The sequence below is a fragment of the Dreissena polymorpha genome, chromosome 4, assembly GCF_020536995.1.
Source record: "Dreissena polymorpha isolate Duluth1 chromosome 4, UMN_Dpol_1.0, whole genome shotgun sequence".
Lineage (NCBI taxonomy): Eukaryota > Metazoa > Mollusca > Bivalvia > Myida > Dreissenidae > Dreissena > Dreissena polymorpha.
The window spans coordinates 33,107,677-33,126,091 of record NC_068358.1 but is presented as its reverse complement, the minus strand read 5'-3'; the positions used below and the strand labels follow the sequence as shown (position 1 = coordinate 33,126,091).

Sequence of the window (18,415 nt, the reverse complement as noted above, 5' to 3'; positions counted from 1 at the left end):
TTGTGAACCCAATTTACACCGTTAAACAAATTTTCATTCACGCTTCTTTGAAGAAAATTAACGAAACCCCTTTGAATAACAAAAGTGACCTCGACATTCGATGAGCCTTCATCCCGATAGTAACCGGCTCCCGGATTTATCGATTCCCGATTTGTTGATCGATATTTTAGATAAGAGATTGATTGACAGGCGGCGAGATGTTCATTCATGTATGCGTACCTCTTTAAACAGCAGTTTGATGATCGGCGTGACGTGGATGTCGATGGAGTTAAATCCGTATAGTACACGACTTCTGAAGACTTCGTTGAAAGACAGGCACGCCGCATCGTGAAAATAATTGCAAGTGACGTTATCCTCGATACCTCTGCAAAACAAAAGAATTACGTGTTTACCACGTATGAATTTCACTAAACCGTGTTTGCTAAGTAAATCAAAGCCCAAAACGTACATGGTGAACGTCTGTTTGTCTTTATGTCGACACAGATTTGACTGAAGTATCTGTTCAACGTACACCTACACCACTAAAACATGTATAGAATGCTTTGTTCGTTATGAAATGAAGTTATGAATGTGCACGTTTTGTCAGCCTACGTTAAAATGACGTAAACAAAGTTTTGCGCCTTTTTAATTTAGATTTGTTTCGATACAACTTGATACACCTTACGATTATTTTTTTTTGGCGTCGGGGAGTATTGGTAATCACATTGACAAACACTTCTTTAAAATGCCGCCGATAAGCAGGTATATATGAATTTATCACACTTTTACAGCGAATTCGGTTGATTAAAGCCCGATTGATTACATTTCTGTTATAAACCACGGCACGTGCTACGTTGTTAGGCTACGTTGTAAACAAATGTAGTTCCTTGTATGTAACAACTAAATGTTACATTGATGTTATAAATCTTTTAGATTTGCAATTCAATATGAATACAATTCTAATTAATAACGCACGACTCTTTGTCACAGAACGATATTCTGATTTAAAAAAATGATTATTTGATCAGCGGTTATTTTTGGAACGCGGAGTAATACACTGACCTTGGTTACACTACATTCATTATCAAAGTACGACAAACACTCATGAAAACTTATTTTGTTTAAATAAAAAGGTTTACCGAATACAGTGGGATAAATAGAATAATAGATTTGTGTTGACTATAGATCAGGTTTATCATGCTCGGCACGAAAAAGAAAAATCACTCGACAAGGCTCGTGCTTTTTGTTTTCTCAGCCTCGCATGATAAACATCATCTATAATCAACACTAACCTATTTTCTCTATATACACTGGTTGGTACTTACTTGAGTCTGATGAAATGTGAATATTCGGTGTCCCAGACATATTTAATCTTTTTAGTCACGAAATACCGTATAACGTTAGATTTCTGAAATTAAAGAATATTGGCAAGCATTGTGTAACAGAATATTTCTTAACACAGAATTCCATGCATTTCGATAAATAAAAAAAGATAGATAATTGAGGACAGCTATTTGAGTCGGACTAAATGCATGTTAAAAAGATGAAATGTTATAATATTACTTATCACGAAAAATGACTTGTGTCCAAAAACACGAGATATACCTTGACTTTCAGTCAATTTATAAGTCATAATTTCTAAGATTATTAAAACCGTAAAGGCCGTCAATAAACTGTGATCTAAATTATGTACGTGAACTTATTTTAAAGATAAGTAACCTCCAGTAATCAAGAGTATTGCAAGATAAGTAACCTCCAGTAATCAAGAGTATTGCATTGTCCTACTTGCGAAGATTAACCCTTTGCATGCTGGGAAATTTGTCGTCTGCTAAAATGCCGTCTGCTGAATTTCTAAAATTAGCATTATCTGCGATTTTTTTCAAAGAATATTATCAGAATAGCAAACAGTTTGGATCCTGATGAGACGCCACGTTCTGTGGCGTCTCATCTGGATCCAAACTGTTTGCAAAGGCCTTCAAAATTCGGTCCCGCACTGAAAGGGTTAGTAATCAAGGACCCATACTTAGTAGTGTCGTACCGTTCTCCATGATTATCAACCTTATTTACAAAAAGAAGTAATCTTCTTTCGGAAATCATTTTTCAACAAAAGCTTGCATTCAGCCATTGTCGAACATGTGTGGATTATGTCTCTTCGTAAACAAAACGTACAGTTAGAATTGTAATTCCTTCGTAAACACTTTCTTCGTGCGAACCTACATAGTATATTTGTGTTATTTTCGTAGGAGAATTAAGCCTTTAATCAACATGGATTTATTTATTGTTGCCGCTTTTGGGTTGTTACCTTGGCGCCTTCTACGTCCGCTAGAGGGGTGTTGCTGCCTCCAGACACAGACCTTACACGCCCAGCGTTCACGCTACAACAACAGGATAATTAAGTCATATATTACGTTTTCTCTTTTAAGCATTAAAGAGTTAATTGCATATCCAAGTACAAAGGATTGAAGACTCAAGTTTGTTCATATATATAATATAATTTTATACTAATTTATATTTTTACAATAAATGTGAAAACAAAACAAAAAAAATACTATGATCTTATTTGCAATGCATTACAAATTAGAACGATACCAAAATGGCAACTTAACCTTTACGAGTAAAATTGATGCAATTCTACTACTACTTACAGGGAACCCATACTTAATATGATTTTCATCACAACTAAAAGAAATGCGTAAGTACACATCCAACCAAGGTACATGTATTTGGAATTATGTTCAAATGCAGACAGTGTTATCCTTACAACTGTATAAGGGTAAACGCCCGATCCCCTGGGGGCGATCGATAAAAAAACTAAATTGGTTGAAATAATTAAGAAAATTTTCACTAGATATGTAACAGTATTTCCAAATTTGACAGTGCATGTTTTGTGATGGATATTTTAAGTGTGCTTGTATTTTGTGTTTGCATAAAATGATCGTAATTCGAAGGTATGTGATAGGGGACGACCAGAAGGAACTTTCGAGCAAATTTGAGTAAAATGAACACATTTTTTGGAAGAACAAATCAATTTTGACAACCGACGACGAACAACTGACACAGGGTAGTGACGGACGAAAATAGCTCACTCTGTATTACTTAATGCTTGAACGAACGTAAAGACCACTGTGGGAAAAATGTCCGAAACAAAGCATACATATAGATATAAAACATTATTATGTACTTACGGATGACCGTCCTTTGTAACAACGTGCACGTGGGACACGAACCACTGTTTATATTCATCCTGAAATAGAAACACACTAAACGTTTGTAACTTTGTCTTGTCTTAAAGGGATCTTTTCACGTTTTGGTAAATTGACAAAATTGAAATAGTTGTTTCAGATTCGCAAATTTTCGTTTGAGTTATGATATGTGTGATTAAACAGTAATACTGAACATTTACCATGGTCTAATATAGCCATTATATGCATCTTTTGACGATTTAAAAACCTGAACATTATAAAGCGTTGCAACGCGAAACGATTGAATAATTTGGAGAGTTCTGTTGTTGTCGTTTAATTTTGTGAAACTACGAAGATTGCTTATATAAAGTATAAAATACGTTAGCCATTCATACTTGGCAGGATGGCCGAGCGGTCTAATTGGTTTTTACTCCAGAACTCCGGGGGTCACTGGTTCGAGCCCTTTCCGTTTTTTTTTATTTTATTCTTGATTTTTTACTGGAGCTTTTTAGATCCAATGCTTACATTTATCAATATAAAGCATTTAATGACAAACTTCAAAACATGCCAAAATCTGTGAAAAGACCCTTTAAGACGTTTAAATAGTTTCTTTTATTAATACCGATTAAACGAACTAATATAAAATGCACGAAGGAAGTAAAGCGTATTATGTTTATTTACAAACTAACAATCGATTGGTCATTGGCGGCGCAGGTACGACTTATAGGTGTACTACAAAGTACGCGGGATGTGGAATAAATACTACAAAGGGCCCCGGAGAATGACTAGGTGGCTTCAAGCGTATTTCCGAAACCAATGTAAATTGTAGATTTCTTTATAGTACTCGGGTACATTTAAGTAGTACCGGAGCCGACAACGACAAAGTGAGCTTACCCTAAAAACGAGAACCGTTGCCCGGTCGAGGGAGCATCTCTTGTTCATGGCGCGGACCATCAGGTGCGGGAGCCAGAAGAAGAAGAGCCGCAGCAGGCCCGCTGTGAGCACGATGAACACCCACGTGACGCTGGTCTTCACAATGCTGCGTTCATAGCCGTAGACTTCCTGTACAACAGGCATTAAAAGCATTTGAAATAAAAAATACAATAATACATTTGCTCTTTCCTTATTCGTGTGTGTATACATGTATATGTTTAAATAGTCTAAACTAAATCCTGTTAGTTAGTCATTAAGTTAATGAAAGTGTTGTTATACGGTGTCATGTCTCATCATATCCTAACATACTGTAAACATACTTGAAACTTACTTGAAACCAGATACATAATACGTTCAACATATCTCTGAAAAGTACTTATTAGAGACGTAGCAAAACGGTAAAATCGTTCACCTGCCGAACTTTTCCATTATTGTATACATTTATTCTGATTGTTCAGTTTTACATTCACAAGAAGTCGACACATGTTTTTTTCATAGTTTTATGATTATATATCTGTTAGTTATTCGGCATATAAAGCCGAAATTATAATCTTTCGTGTTCATGCAATTTTGTTCGTTATTTATTAGCACAATTATTAAATGAAGTGTATTGAATACGAAAACTCAACCTTATTAATAATAATTATTATACAAGTATTATAGTTAATTATTAATAATAATTATGATACCAGTATTACGTTTAATTATTTGTTGATCCCCCAGTGGATTCCTCGCATCATATTGCTTAAACAAACCACACCCGTTAATGCTCTCTAATACTTGCGTGTTGACGCTATATAGTTGTTAAATACCGCTTTTACCGAAATGTTTAAAAATATATTTAGAAATCGCTTCAAAAGCTTAAACACGCAACGATAAACGTCCCTGCCATACGCTCCTACTCGATTCAAAAGATCAGCACGGTAGTTAAACAGTGGCTCCACCTCTTTTTGAGATACATCAATACACGAGCACGTGATACATCCGAGGAAGCGCTAAGGGCCAAATGTTTTCTTTTTAAACGATGGGGGAATATAGAAGGTGAATATTTAACATATTTTGTCGTAGTTTAAAACCGGACAATGTATTTCAAATCAGCGAAGTTTAGTTGATCGACATATGTACAGAAACATAAAATAACAACCAAACGGAAAACGTAACTATCTTTGTGACATTGTGGAATTTTATAAACAATTATATCTCTTATGACATCAAACGATTGCATATACAATATCCTTCATTAACAAAACATTGACTTCTGGTCAATCTACTTGATGTGTTTTTGCATTTTTGTAATAGATATGATTTCACTTATAACGAAGTGGTATTAAGAAAAAGAAGTGGCGTCAATGCACATTTTAAACTAAAATAAAGTTATATATTTTGCATAATCGTTTCTACGCAGTTTGTTTACACGGTCTCTACTTGTATATTTACTACTTCAATTGTAAAATCATGTACGTTTTGGCGTACAGGAAATACAACAAGACGACTGCCAGTACTACCTTAATGGATTTAAATATAAGTATGTGCAAGATTAGAACCTAAATCTGTATACAACGTTTGGCGTTTCTGTGAACGGGCGTTTGACATCCCTGTAAGTGGTAGTCTTCTGTGTCCGTAATGTAAATAAGCCCCCTGTTAAAATGTTCTACTACACTGTTGGTAAGCATTACATATATGCACAACATAATCATAATAAAATACATTCGATAAAACTAGTTAAATTTGCATTTACAGTACAAATAATAGAGAATTTAATTAATTCATATGAAGCAAATACTATTTTTCTTTGATTTGAGATATTATATTTTTGGAATGTTAATGTAAAACGTATTAAGGTTACATCCCGCCAGTGATTCACTTTGTTTTAGTTTATAGAGATAGATGGACTAATATTTGAATAAGTGCTTTCCTGTTTATTAATAGATTCCTATAATTCCTCAGTGCATAAAATAATTTTGTAAATGCGCTGCAAATAAATCGAAAACTAGCAATAATTTGATCACTCACAGGATTAAAGCACAGTTTTCCTCAGGGCACACAGATACGTGTTATCACTCTGTAAACGTTATTTGTTTAGTTTTTTTCTAATAGTAAATTCGGACCATCAAACATAGGAATGAAGCAAATACTAGTAAGAGTCATTATATATGTTGACTTGAAATAATAGATGCAAAAAATATTGGAACGTCCTTATGTGAGCGGTACATTTAATGTTGATTGTTTTGTTCCGCCATGATAATGTTATATAAAGGCATATAAAGTCACCATTGTGCATATGTATTTACATGAAAGTGTTATGAAAGGGGGATTTAGTGTCCTGCTCGTACTTTCGCGTGCGTTATGGGATTTTGAAAAGAATTGGCAGCTGTTATAATCATATTGAAACGGCCTTTCGTATGCAACACATTTCGGGTAATAATCATACATGTTTTATTCGAGTTGCTGATCGTTTGAAACTGTGTTGGGACTTTTTATAATTAAATATTAACAATTGTTTTGTATTACAAGAATGTGTTTTTATTCTGTATAGATTTGCTTTTGCGTTTTTAAGTTAAAGAAAAAAATAATCGTTTGAAAAGGAACAGTATGTATCTAATGTTAGTCAAGTGATGATACTATTTTGATACGACTGTCAAATTATATCTCGTGCATTGACTCCATCTGTTTTGGAAAAAATGCAAAAATATCTAATAAAGATTGAAATTCGCCCGTCATACAGGCTAAAACATCGGCTTATTAAAATAAAAATATCACCATAACATAACTTGTAAAGATCCTCGCGTTTCTAAATGGGTTGAATGTTTCTGTACACATTTTGGTCAACGAATCCTTGCTAAATTGCAATTCTTTGCCCGATTTTCTGAACAAAGAAGAAATAGTTTGACAAAAATAGAAAAATAATAATCGTATGATTTCCTCCAACGGTTCTTAAACATTTCTGTTATTAAATGCATCTCCAAAATGAAGTGTTGCAAGTGATTGACATTCTGGCAACACGTACTTATTCTCGACGTTGTTCAGCCTACAAAGTCCTATTAAATTGCACATTAGGACTAGCGGCCGATATATGCCCTTGTCTTAGGTTCCTATGTACTCATTGTGTCGACTTTACATTGACACACATGCTATAACCATGACGTCCATCTTAAAATTGACAAAACGTATAACCGGCCCGACCGCAATGTCACTTTTGGTCTACATAAAACACATGTGTAAAGTTTTATTTGAGTAGCCGTAGTAAATATAGGCATATGGATTGGTTGTACGCAAACGTCGACCAGAATTTTAGTAAGTATAGAAAGGGGCATAATTCGGCTAAATGTCACATGGTACCTGGTCAGTTACCGAACACATTGACCCCGAACATAATTATAAGTTATAAGTATCAATTGAATACATGTAGCAGAAACCTTGATATGGAGACGTTGTACGTTTCCCTTAAATATCTAAATGGAAACACTGGCACACTACCGCTTAATTTCATGTCAGAGTTATGCAACTTGATCAGTGACCTAACACAATAGATGTGTTCAAAATGGCAATAAACACAGTTTTAATTAGTACATATTGTCGGGGAAAACGTCAATATATATATATGCCCATATAGTCGGGGAAAACGTCAATATGCCCATTTAAAGAGGGCAGCGTTTATTGCTCTTTATCAAAGGTAGAGCACAAAGATATAAACGATTTATAGTTACAAACCCTATGTCTATGTTTAACACAATTTCAAATGTCGTTCAAGGTCTTGTGCGGTGATAAAGCAGGTAGGAAAAACCAATGCGTATTACTGTGGCTTATTTGTACTGATAAATGTTTGCTTGCCTATCAATATCAGGTCATGAATTTTAATCAAAGAAGATACTGACAGGCAAAGTTTGATTCAAAGATCAGTCTAAAACCTCGGTCAGGTCACAAGCTGTATGAGTCGCCATAAGGTCAAGCTTGCATCGAGGATTGTGTCGAAAACGTGCGTCGGACTACGACGACCGTGTATCTTTTCACCCAATAGCAAGGTCCCCGCAACCGACGCGAACTGTAATCATCCCAAGCGCTTAAATTGATGCTTCGGTCGTGCGGCAAACATCCCTCTTAAGGGAATCGAACATTCATCCACGGCAAGTTGTTTTACTCGGATTTGGCCCGTTGAGAGACGCATCCTAAATAGACTTTACTTTCCTCGCAAGGACACTTCGAAAGCGCTCGTCTATAATTCGTCGATTGCGTTTTCTTTTTATGTAGAGAAGTGGACGATTTGTTCATTCGAGCGATCGCCATGCCCACAAATACCATTAATCCATTTATGCCTAGTGGACTCTCCCATCCTTCTAAATTGGATCAATTTATTTCCAAAATAAGGGATGTCTAGTATATTTATTTCTATATTTAGAATATTTCTTACAGAAATTCCTTTAAACAAACAGCGCAAACCCATGATGCGGCGTCTCATCTGGGCCTACGCTGTTTGCCAAGGCCTTTTTTCTAGACGCTAGGCATAAATGGGTTAACGTAACAAAGATTGTATAGCAGCTGCTAGTGGTGAACGCAATTATTAGTGCGCTTGTGCCCAAATACTGGCGAAGGCCACTGCTTGGCCAATTGTTAATCGACACATTATTGGGGAAATTGGTAGGAGAGTATCTATGTGAATAAAATATATTTATACGAGCTGACATGCTCTTCTCTCGTGGAACTCTCGGCAAGAGTATATCTTTGTTTTCAAAATAGTCGACACTATACCGGACAGATCAACGGCATAAGCAAGATTAGACTTGTGTGTGGGGGGATGTTTTTGCCACAATGTGACACTCTCAAACCGGTAATAAGCTCACTTTAAAAAGCACGCGTGTTATTTAAAACGCAGGTATACGCATGATGTACACTGGCTTTTGACAAGAGAAACTCGTTGCGAAGAATTTTTGAATACCGCTTGTCAACCGAGTGTAATGCTCGCAACAATCGTATTAATATATAAACGTAGGTAGGCTTTCCCCCTAACTTGCGTCTGACACACGATGCACCCACGTTAAACGCATCAAATCGTCACATTAATTGAAAATGCACGAAAGTCCAAAAAAGTGATTTTGAGAAAATCGCTTCTTAAGTTTTGAAATAACAAACCATGCATTATAAAAGAAGATATCTTTATGCAATTTTGACAGGTGGTTGAGATGTATGCAATCTATTTGCACAATTTAAAGACAATTGCTTTTAAAATAAAAAAAGTAATATTAATGAATAATTACATTCGTGGCTTTTTAACGTACATTTTAAAGAAAAGTTTTGAGTTTCGTGATTATGGAAATCACACTGTCAACTTATTTATATATTCCTACACAAAGACATTCGCGATGTTAGAATTAAAATGAATAGAAAATTGTCACGCTTCGCCAATGTTGAGGGGTCAATAGTACCTTAGCAGAGAAAGGTACACATATGCAGATTGTTGCATCGTGTAGAGCTCGTCAAGCCGACAAAATGATAATAAATATGCATTTTTTGCGATTTTTGACATTCGCGACTTTAGAATTAAGGCGACGAAATGTAGTCGTGTTGAAAACATGGCTTATATTCTCAAATCAACATACCATATGCCCCCCCCCCCCCCCCGATTGGTGCAAAATGGTACCATGTAAAATTGAAATTATTAGTCAAATGTTACCTTTTTGCACTAATAGGGCGATATATGACAAAGGGTTTGATTCATATTTGTGTACATAAAGTTGTAACGTCTACGCAAAATGTGTTATCATGAAACATAGTCCATGACCTGAAACTTAGTCCATGACCTGAAAGAAACCTATTAAGCCTGGAAGAACGTTGGATTTAAAAGACATTGAATTTAGCATGAACGTACTTTCACATCATTCTTGTCAAGCGTTAGTGTATTTCAGCTAATTTATTTGGGGTCCATTTCGAATTGTTTCGACTGAAAATGATCGGATGAAAAAAAACTCCAAGAAACAGGCATACCAGTAGTCGCTGTATGTAAACAAAATCCGTGGAAGTTTTATTTTTACTCAAAAGTACGATCTTGATATTCACTTCCAACCCTTTGATATTGATGAGCAGCAAACAGCATAAAACCTAAACAGTCTGCGAGTTACTCATGTATACAATCTATAAATTTTGACATGAAATTTTGACAATGACCACATCGTTTGGTAATAGGCATTGAGTTTCCGAAGTTATTTTAAAATACTTCCCCGAATTTAAAGTTACATATAATTATAAACACACTAGAATTTTCTACCCTTGACCTTGAATTGCTACCTTTACCTTAAACTGAGGAGCACCAGAGTTCTTCTAGACACATTGTCTTATTATGTGGACGTAATAAAACGAAGTTATGTTAAAATTCTCACAGATATGTAAAAGTTACAGAGACACGAAATCCGGACGGGCGGACTTCCATCCCACACGAATGGACGGGGCATAAAACGTAACATGTTCTTATAAAAATCTGGGTATTGGCACTTAATAAATTTGTAAACTGTAATTCATAAACTAAAAATAAGCGTCCGTGTTAATCGGACAATTTTGAGAATGTCGTATTTGAATTTGTAAGCTTGCTATAAAACAGTTTTTTTAGAGAAAGTAATACAAAGTACATGGCACGACTACTTATGTAGTCTCAGCCGCATATACGTTATCTATCACCGCTTGACGTCCAACGTGGCAACATAACTATTTGAGACTCGCGACCCTGTTTAAGGAAAGTTGCCATATTCTTGTTGAGTTTTATTAATATCATGCATTATCTTAGGGTGCACCGTGAAATGGATGTTGAGGTACACTGTGTAATAGATGTGGGCATGTTATTGCAATTTTCTAATGGTATTAATGTCTAGCGCAGGCTTACAAGTCATACGCGTACTTAACCCCGTATATGGAGATTTAAGATGGCGGACAATCCCCACTGTTGAAGAGTTGTTAGATCAATTAGACACCAAAAAATTGTTCTACCCAGGAAACGGACTCGAAAGCGCTTCAATTAGCAATCGGCTTTCGATGCAATCGAGCTTAAACAAAATATTTAGACTAAATGTTACTATGTTTAGCGGGTTTATTAAAACAGCAGAACGGATCTTGGGTCACAATAAAACTATGATGTAGCGTGGTTATTGAAGCCTTTTAAAGGACCGTTGAGTGTTATCTGACTAGGTTGTCGTTTGATTAATGAAGAATACCACCGTTCCTTAAAGAAAGCTGTAAAATTATAAATGTTATCAATTTAGGCTACACATATTTTCGGTTTACAAAATTTTAATTGGATCAAGGTAACAAGATTTATGCAGTAACTAAAATTGTAAATGTCATAAATACGTCTTATCTTTAATAAATCATATGACTTAATAAGTTATGGTACATCACGCGATCAGTGATAGCAGTCCGAAATACATACCAAACACATACATATGTCGAGTCGAATACAGAGTTGAATTTTAAAAATACACTTGACACCGATGCGCATCGAAGTATACACGAGAATAGTTTATATATACACACGATAGAATGATATTAAGTTTATACATGGAGGGGGAAGTACGTACATTTCTCCATAAGACCGATATAATTGGGGGACAACATACTCTTTTTTCGCGAATAGAAACATAAGTTTGGAGTAAATACACGCACTTAACCACCAGACCACAGCAAAGGTCAGTACACATAGTTCATAGACATCCTGCTAGAGTCTCTACACGTTTTTCACAACCAGATTAAGAGAGGGGTTAATATACCCTGTTCAGATCCACACTATAGCAAATGGTCAATACACACTGGTCAATACACACTGTTCACTATCACAATGTAGCAAATGGTCAACACACACTGTTCACAACCGCATGATAGCATATGACGAATACACACTGTTCACAACCACACGATAGCATATGATGAATACACACTTTTCACAACCACACGATAGCATATGATGAATACACACTGTTCACAATCACACGATAGCATATGATGAATACACACTGTTCACAACCACACGATAGCATATGATGAATACACACTGTTCACAACCACACGATAGCATATGACGAATATACACTGTTCACAACCACACGATAGCATATGATGAATACACACTGTTCACAACTACACGATAGCATATGATGAATACACACTGTTCACAACCACACGATAGCATATGATGAATACACACTGTTCACAACCACACGATAGTATATGATAAATACACACTGTTCACAACCACACGATAGCATATGACGAATACAAACTGTTCACAACCACACGATAGCATATGACGAATACACACTGTTTACAACCACACGATAGCATATGACGAATACACACTGTTCACAACCACACGATAGCATATGACGAATACACACTGTTCACAACCACACGATAGCATATAATAAATACACACTGTTCACAACCACACGATCGCATATGACGAATACACACTATTCACAACCACACGATGGCATATGACGAATACACATTGTTCACAACCACACGATAGCATATGATGAATACACACTGTTCACAACCACACGATAGCATATGGCGAATACACACTGTTCACAAGCACAAGATAGCATATGACGAATACACACTGTTCACAACCACACGATAGCATATCATAAATACACACTGTTCACAACCACACGATAGCATATGACGAATACAAACTGTTCACAACCACACGATAGCATATGACGAATACACACTGTTTACAACCACACGATAGCATATGACGAATACACACTGTTCACAACCACACGATAGCATATGACGAACACACACTGTTCACAACCACACGATAGCATATGACGAATACACACTGTTCACAACCACACGATAGCATATGACGAATACACACTGTTCACAACCACACGATAGCATATGACGAATACACACTGTTCACAACCACACGATAGCATATGACGAATACACACTGTTCACAACCACACGATAGCATATGACGAATACACACTGTTCACAACCACACGATAGCATATTACGAATACACACTGTTCACAACCACACGATAGCATATGACGAATACACACTGTTCACAACCACACGAAAGCATATTACGAATACACACTGTTCACAACCACACGATAGCATATGACGAATACACACTGTTCACAACCACACGATAGCATATGACGAATACACACTGTTCACAACCACACGATAGCATATGACGAATACACACTGTTCACAACCACACGATAGCATATGACGAATACACACTGTTCACAACCACACGATAGCATATGACGAATACACACTGTTCACAACCACACGATAGCATATGACGAATACACACTGTTCACAACCACACGATAGCATATGACGAATACACACTGTTCACAACCACACGATAGCATATGACGAATACACACTGTTCACAACCACACGATAGCATATGACGAATACACACTGTTCACAAGTAGACTACAATCAGGCAGTTCCCATCTATTCACAGACTACAGTGTAAGGTCAATTCAAGGTCTATCAGGTTTACAACGCGTCAGTTTTTATATTTCGCTTTTAATATAGCTTGATAAAAGCGAAACTGCAGCAACTACAACTTACCATTTGGTCATCTTCCCCGTGGTTGATGTAGAGTTTGCCTCGTTGTGGCGTCATGCTTGACAATGTCAGCTGTAATACAAAATATACCTTACAATCAAACGACTGACGAGAAAAACGAATATTTTTTTGAAGTTCAATTTTTTTTTCAATAGTTCGATCCCGAACACAATACATATACATTTGTTATATAACTTCGATTACAACTGCGGTCCGATAACTTCATGGTGTACAAAACATGCTATATTTCAAAATCAGTAAAGTCACACACCTTATTTGGCATAGTAAATTTAAGTATAAATAAGAAACATTTTGTATCTATGCCACTTAGAATATATCTGGTGATTACAAGGTAGATATCCGTCTTTTTGCGCTTTAAAACTTACAAATAATCGCGTTTGTCGGAATGGACGTATACGTCTAGAAATCCTACTTTCGGTTTAAAAAGCGGTGCCGTTTGAAAAATAATAAATTACTTGCTAACTAGGCTATAGATTTGATGTTATCTTTTCCAATTAAAATATGTCTGGTGGTTACACGGTAGAAATCCGTCTTTTTTGCGCTTTAAAACTTAAAAATAATCGCGTCTGTCGAAATGAATGGACGTATACGTCTAGATATCCCACTTTCGGTTTTAAAAGCGGTACCGTTTGAAAAATAATAAATTACTTGCTAACTAGGTTATAGATTTAATGACAATTTTGCACACTTTCAAATTGCATCTATATGGATTTATTAACATGTATTTCATTTCAAAGTCAGAGGCAAGGTGTGTGGATTTAAAATATTTTATACGTTACCTGCACTGCTAACGCGCAAACAGTCAATGAAAAGTAAGTAGTTCAATTATAAATAATGGGTGTTTTTATTTGGTTTCATCGAGTGTTAATAATTATTTTAACGGATACTAGAAATGTGTCAGAACTTTGTCCAGTCTATTGTTGTTGGTACATATTAAGCGTAGTTCACACAAGAGATAATGGCATTTAAGCAAATAAAATAGTGGGCGAATAGTAGGTGATGACATTTTTTTCAATCGGCCAGAAGGACATTGTACTGACTTAAAATCAACTATTTCTAATATCATACAAGGACTTCGCACACACTTCAAGTTTTCACTGTATTCTTCATGAGACCGACATTATATTTTCACGCGAGACATTGTCCAGATATAATTATTCGTGCCAATTTATTTCCTGTAATGCGCGAAAAAATATTTGCAATAAAAGTGTTATGCCAAACTACAAGGGTGACCTGTGGCCTTGACCATAAAGCGAGCAACTGGGTAATATAATAAACAACAACGTTATTAGCCGAACACGAACATGCAGTTTCAAGATAAAAGTATAAGGAATTTGCAAAAACAAATGGCAACTGTGAAATTGATCTATGAGCTAGCAACATGCTTTGCACGTTACACGTCGTCGTAAAATTATATGCTGGTCATTTGAGCTGATCTATTTCAAAATGCGTTATTATACAGCAAAGTTATGAGCCGGACAAGAACAAGTACATTGGCTACATGTGTAGATATGTAATGAAAGAGAACAAACTCTCAGTTCACACGATAAAATTGACCTCGAAAATAAGTGCACACTGTGACTTGGATCTTGAAAGTGCACACTGTGACATTGACCTTGAAAGTGCACCCTGTGACTTGGATCTTGAAAGTGCACACTGTGGCTTAGACCAATAAAGTGCACCATGTAACTTGGACCTTGAAAGTGCACACTGTGACCTTGGACCTTCAAAGTGCACATTGTGAAATTGACCTTGAAAGTGCACACTGTGACTTTGACCATGAAAGTGCACACTGTGAAATTACCTTGAAAGTTCACACTGTGGCTCGGATCTTGAAAGTGAACCCTGTGACTTGGACCTTGAAAGTGCATACTGTGACATTGACCTTGAAATTGCACACTGTGACTTGGACCTTGAAAGTGAATACTTTGACTTGGACATTGAAAGTGCACAGTGTGACATTGACCTTGAAAGTGCACACTGTGAGATTGACCTTAAAAGTGCACACAGTGACTTGGACCTTGAAAGTGCACACAGTCACTTGGACCATTAAAGTGCACACTGTGACATTGACCTTGAAAGTGCACACCGTGACATTGACCTTGACAGTGCACACTTTGACATTGACATTGAATGTGCACAAGGTGACTTGGATCTTGAAAGATTACACTATGACTTGGACCTTGAAAGTGCACACAGTGACTTGGACCATGAAAGTGCTCACTGTGACATTGATCTTGCAAGTGCACACTGCGACATTGACCTTGAAAGTGCACACTTTGACATTTTCCTTTAGATTGCACAATGTGACTTGGACCGTGAAAGTGATCACTGTGACTTGGACCTTGAAAGTGAACACTGTGACATTGATCTTGCAAGTGCACACTGCGACATTGACCTTGAAAATGCACACTTTGACATTGACCTTGAAAGTGCACAATGTGACCTGGACCGTGAAAGTGAACACTGTGACTTGGACCTTAAAGTGCACACTGTGACTTGGTTCTTTAAAGTTCACACTCTGACATTGACCTTGAAAGTGCACACTGTGACTTTGACCTTGAAAGTGAACACTGTGAATTGAACCTTGAAAGTCCACATGCTGATATTTATAAATTAGAAAAAGGTGTGTTTTTTGTGTGGACTTTCATGATGATGATGATGATGAGGATGATGACCACGACGGTGACGACGACGATCTTCACCATGGCATCCGGTTGTGCTGTATGTGTTTGGGTTTAATTAGCTTTATTTCAAATACCTGAATTGTTCAACCTTCTTGACACATTTTATGTATGCTTATCAAAAACAGTATCTTCAGTAAGTAGCCCACAAATTTCCAAATACCTGATCCGCTTACCGTTGGTCAAACAAATATCTAGGCCCCTTAACGGTCTGCCATCACTAATCAAACATCTTCAAATTGTGTTTATCTTTCACTGTCGTTTAGGTGTCATTTAGAGGTATTTATTGTGACACACATTTCTTTAGAGCTATGACCATGGACACAAAATAGTACTGTGTCGTTTGTTACATCTTTGTAATGCGCATGCGTGTAACTGTATTGTTAATTACATGAGATGTACTGAATCTACACGATTTGTTAGCATTGTGCATGTGAAATAATACCAGTATCAATTCCACTGAATAGATTTACAAGAAAGGAGTAATATATATTAGACTGGTATAATTTCTCAATAGCATTGAAATTGGTTAATATATGAACTAAAACAAATACATATTCAAGTATGGGCCGCATGAGTAAAAATCCATGATACGTGTGCATTTACAATTATTCTCAAATATGTATAATAAAAAATGCAAAGTTTAGCATTTAAACATGACGCTTAATACATGTATGATACTATTTGCTTCATTTTGTTATTGCAGAGTTGTAGCATATTTGAGACACAATGAGTTGTTAACATCTGTTTAAAAAAAATGTGTAGAGAATGAGTATTGGGGAAATTTGGTTTACTTTAAAGATTTTAGACATATCATTACAATAAAAAAGAGCAACTGAATCTACTTTAAAGAGCTCTTATGCGTTTAAATGTGTGAAGAATGCAGAAAAAGATGGGCAAACAAATTGATGGAAAACCAGATTTAATGCAGTAAATGTTCTTGGATTAGTTTCTTCCATACAGAACACAACGAATGGCAATGGAGATACAGCCGTTTTACTTGTTCCATCTTAACCCATTAATGCCTAGCGTCTGGAAAAAGAGACCTTGGCAAACAGCGTAGATGCGGCGTCTCATCAGGGTCTGCGCTATTTTCTGAAAGGGATTTCTGTAAGAAATATTCTAAATATAGAAATAAATATACTAGACATCCCTAATTTTGGAAATGATTTGATCCAATTTAGAAGGATGTGAGAGTCCACTAGGCATAAATGGGTTAAAGTGAACCCTTGCTGAACTATGTGAAAAAAACAGTTTCTAAGTCAAGTTTACTCGGAAGGGAATTTATACAAAATATCAGCATATAATTATGATGTCATTCAAACTCTTACTAATGGATATAACAGTTCTGTTTTTGAAGATGAATATGACTTTGAAAATCATTTTTATGGATCTTATGCATTCGAGCATGCATTAGAAACATATGAAGGTAAAAAAGCTCTATTTAAAAAAAATCGTTTCAAATTCATTAGAAGTCTATTCGAAACACGAAATTATTTACAGACGAACAAGCACACATTATAAATTTTACAAGAATTAACTTGTTATACTAAATACTTACAATACAATATAACGTCTTGACTAATTCAAAACTCGGCCTCTGTTTTATTCGATTAATCAACAAAATAGTGTGTGTGCAGATTCCAACAACTAGCAAACTGCAATGCCTAATAATAAGCATGAACATGATACATGCATGTAGCAAGTTATTTTGCTGTTGATCACATGTTACATACTTTTCCGGTGTTTTGTATCAATACCATTTTGATGCCAAATTGATTTTGATCTCGCGGTGTAGCATGTTCCTGTTGTTAGAAATGCGTTAACTACATATAAGTTAGTATGCGAATTTTATTCCAAAAATTAATGTATGGGACCTGTATCATTTTGATTGTCTGCTCTTTTACCGCATATTACCATGGTAATCTGCATCGAAAATCAAAACTTAAGAACTGAAAAAAAAAACAATTAAGGGTTCTCAGATATTCCAAGTAGACAGCCAATTTTTATCCCCATTTCTCATAATCA

General features: G+C 36.0%; 1 protein-coding gene across 1 annotated transcript in view; it reads right to left on the bottom strand.

Moving 5' to 3' along the window:
- Window positions 1-18,415, bottom strand: part of LOC127876718 (polyamine-transporting ATPase 13A3-like) — a 62,724-nt gene that overhangs the window by 37,965 nt on the left and 6,344 nt on the right. The window contains exons 2-7 of the mRNA XM_052422130.1: window positions 13,686-13,754; window positions 4,056-4,223; window positions 3,165-3,223; window positions 2,282-2,354; window positions 1,305-1,387; window positions 220-364 (exon numbers count right to left, since the gene is read on the bottom strand). Of these exons, the coding sequence (XP_052278090.1) occupies window positions 220-364; window positions 1,305-1,387; window positions 2,282-2,354; window positions 3,165-3,223; window positions 4,056-4,223; window positions 13,686-13,739 (582 nt within the window). The 5' untranslated portion in view covers window positions 13,740-13,754. The remainder of the gene's footprint in view (window positions 1-219; window positions 365-1,304; window positions 1,388-2,281; window positions 2,355-3,164; window positions 3,224-4,055; window positions 4,224-13,685; window positions 13,755-18,415) is intronic.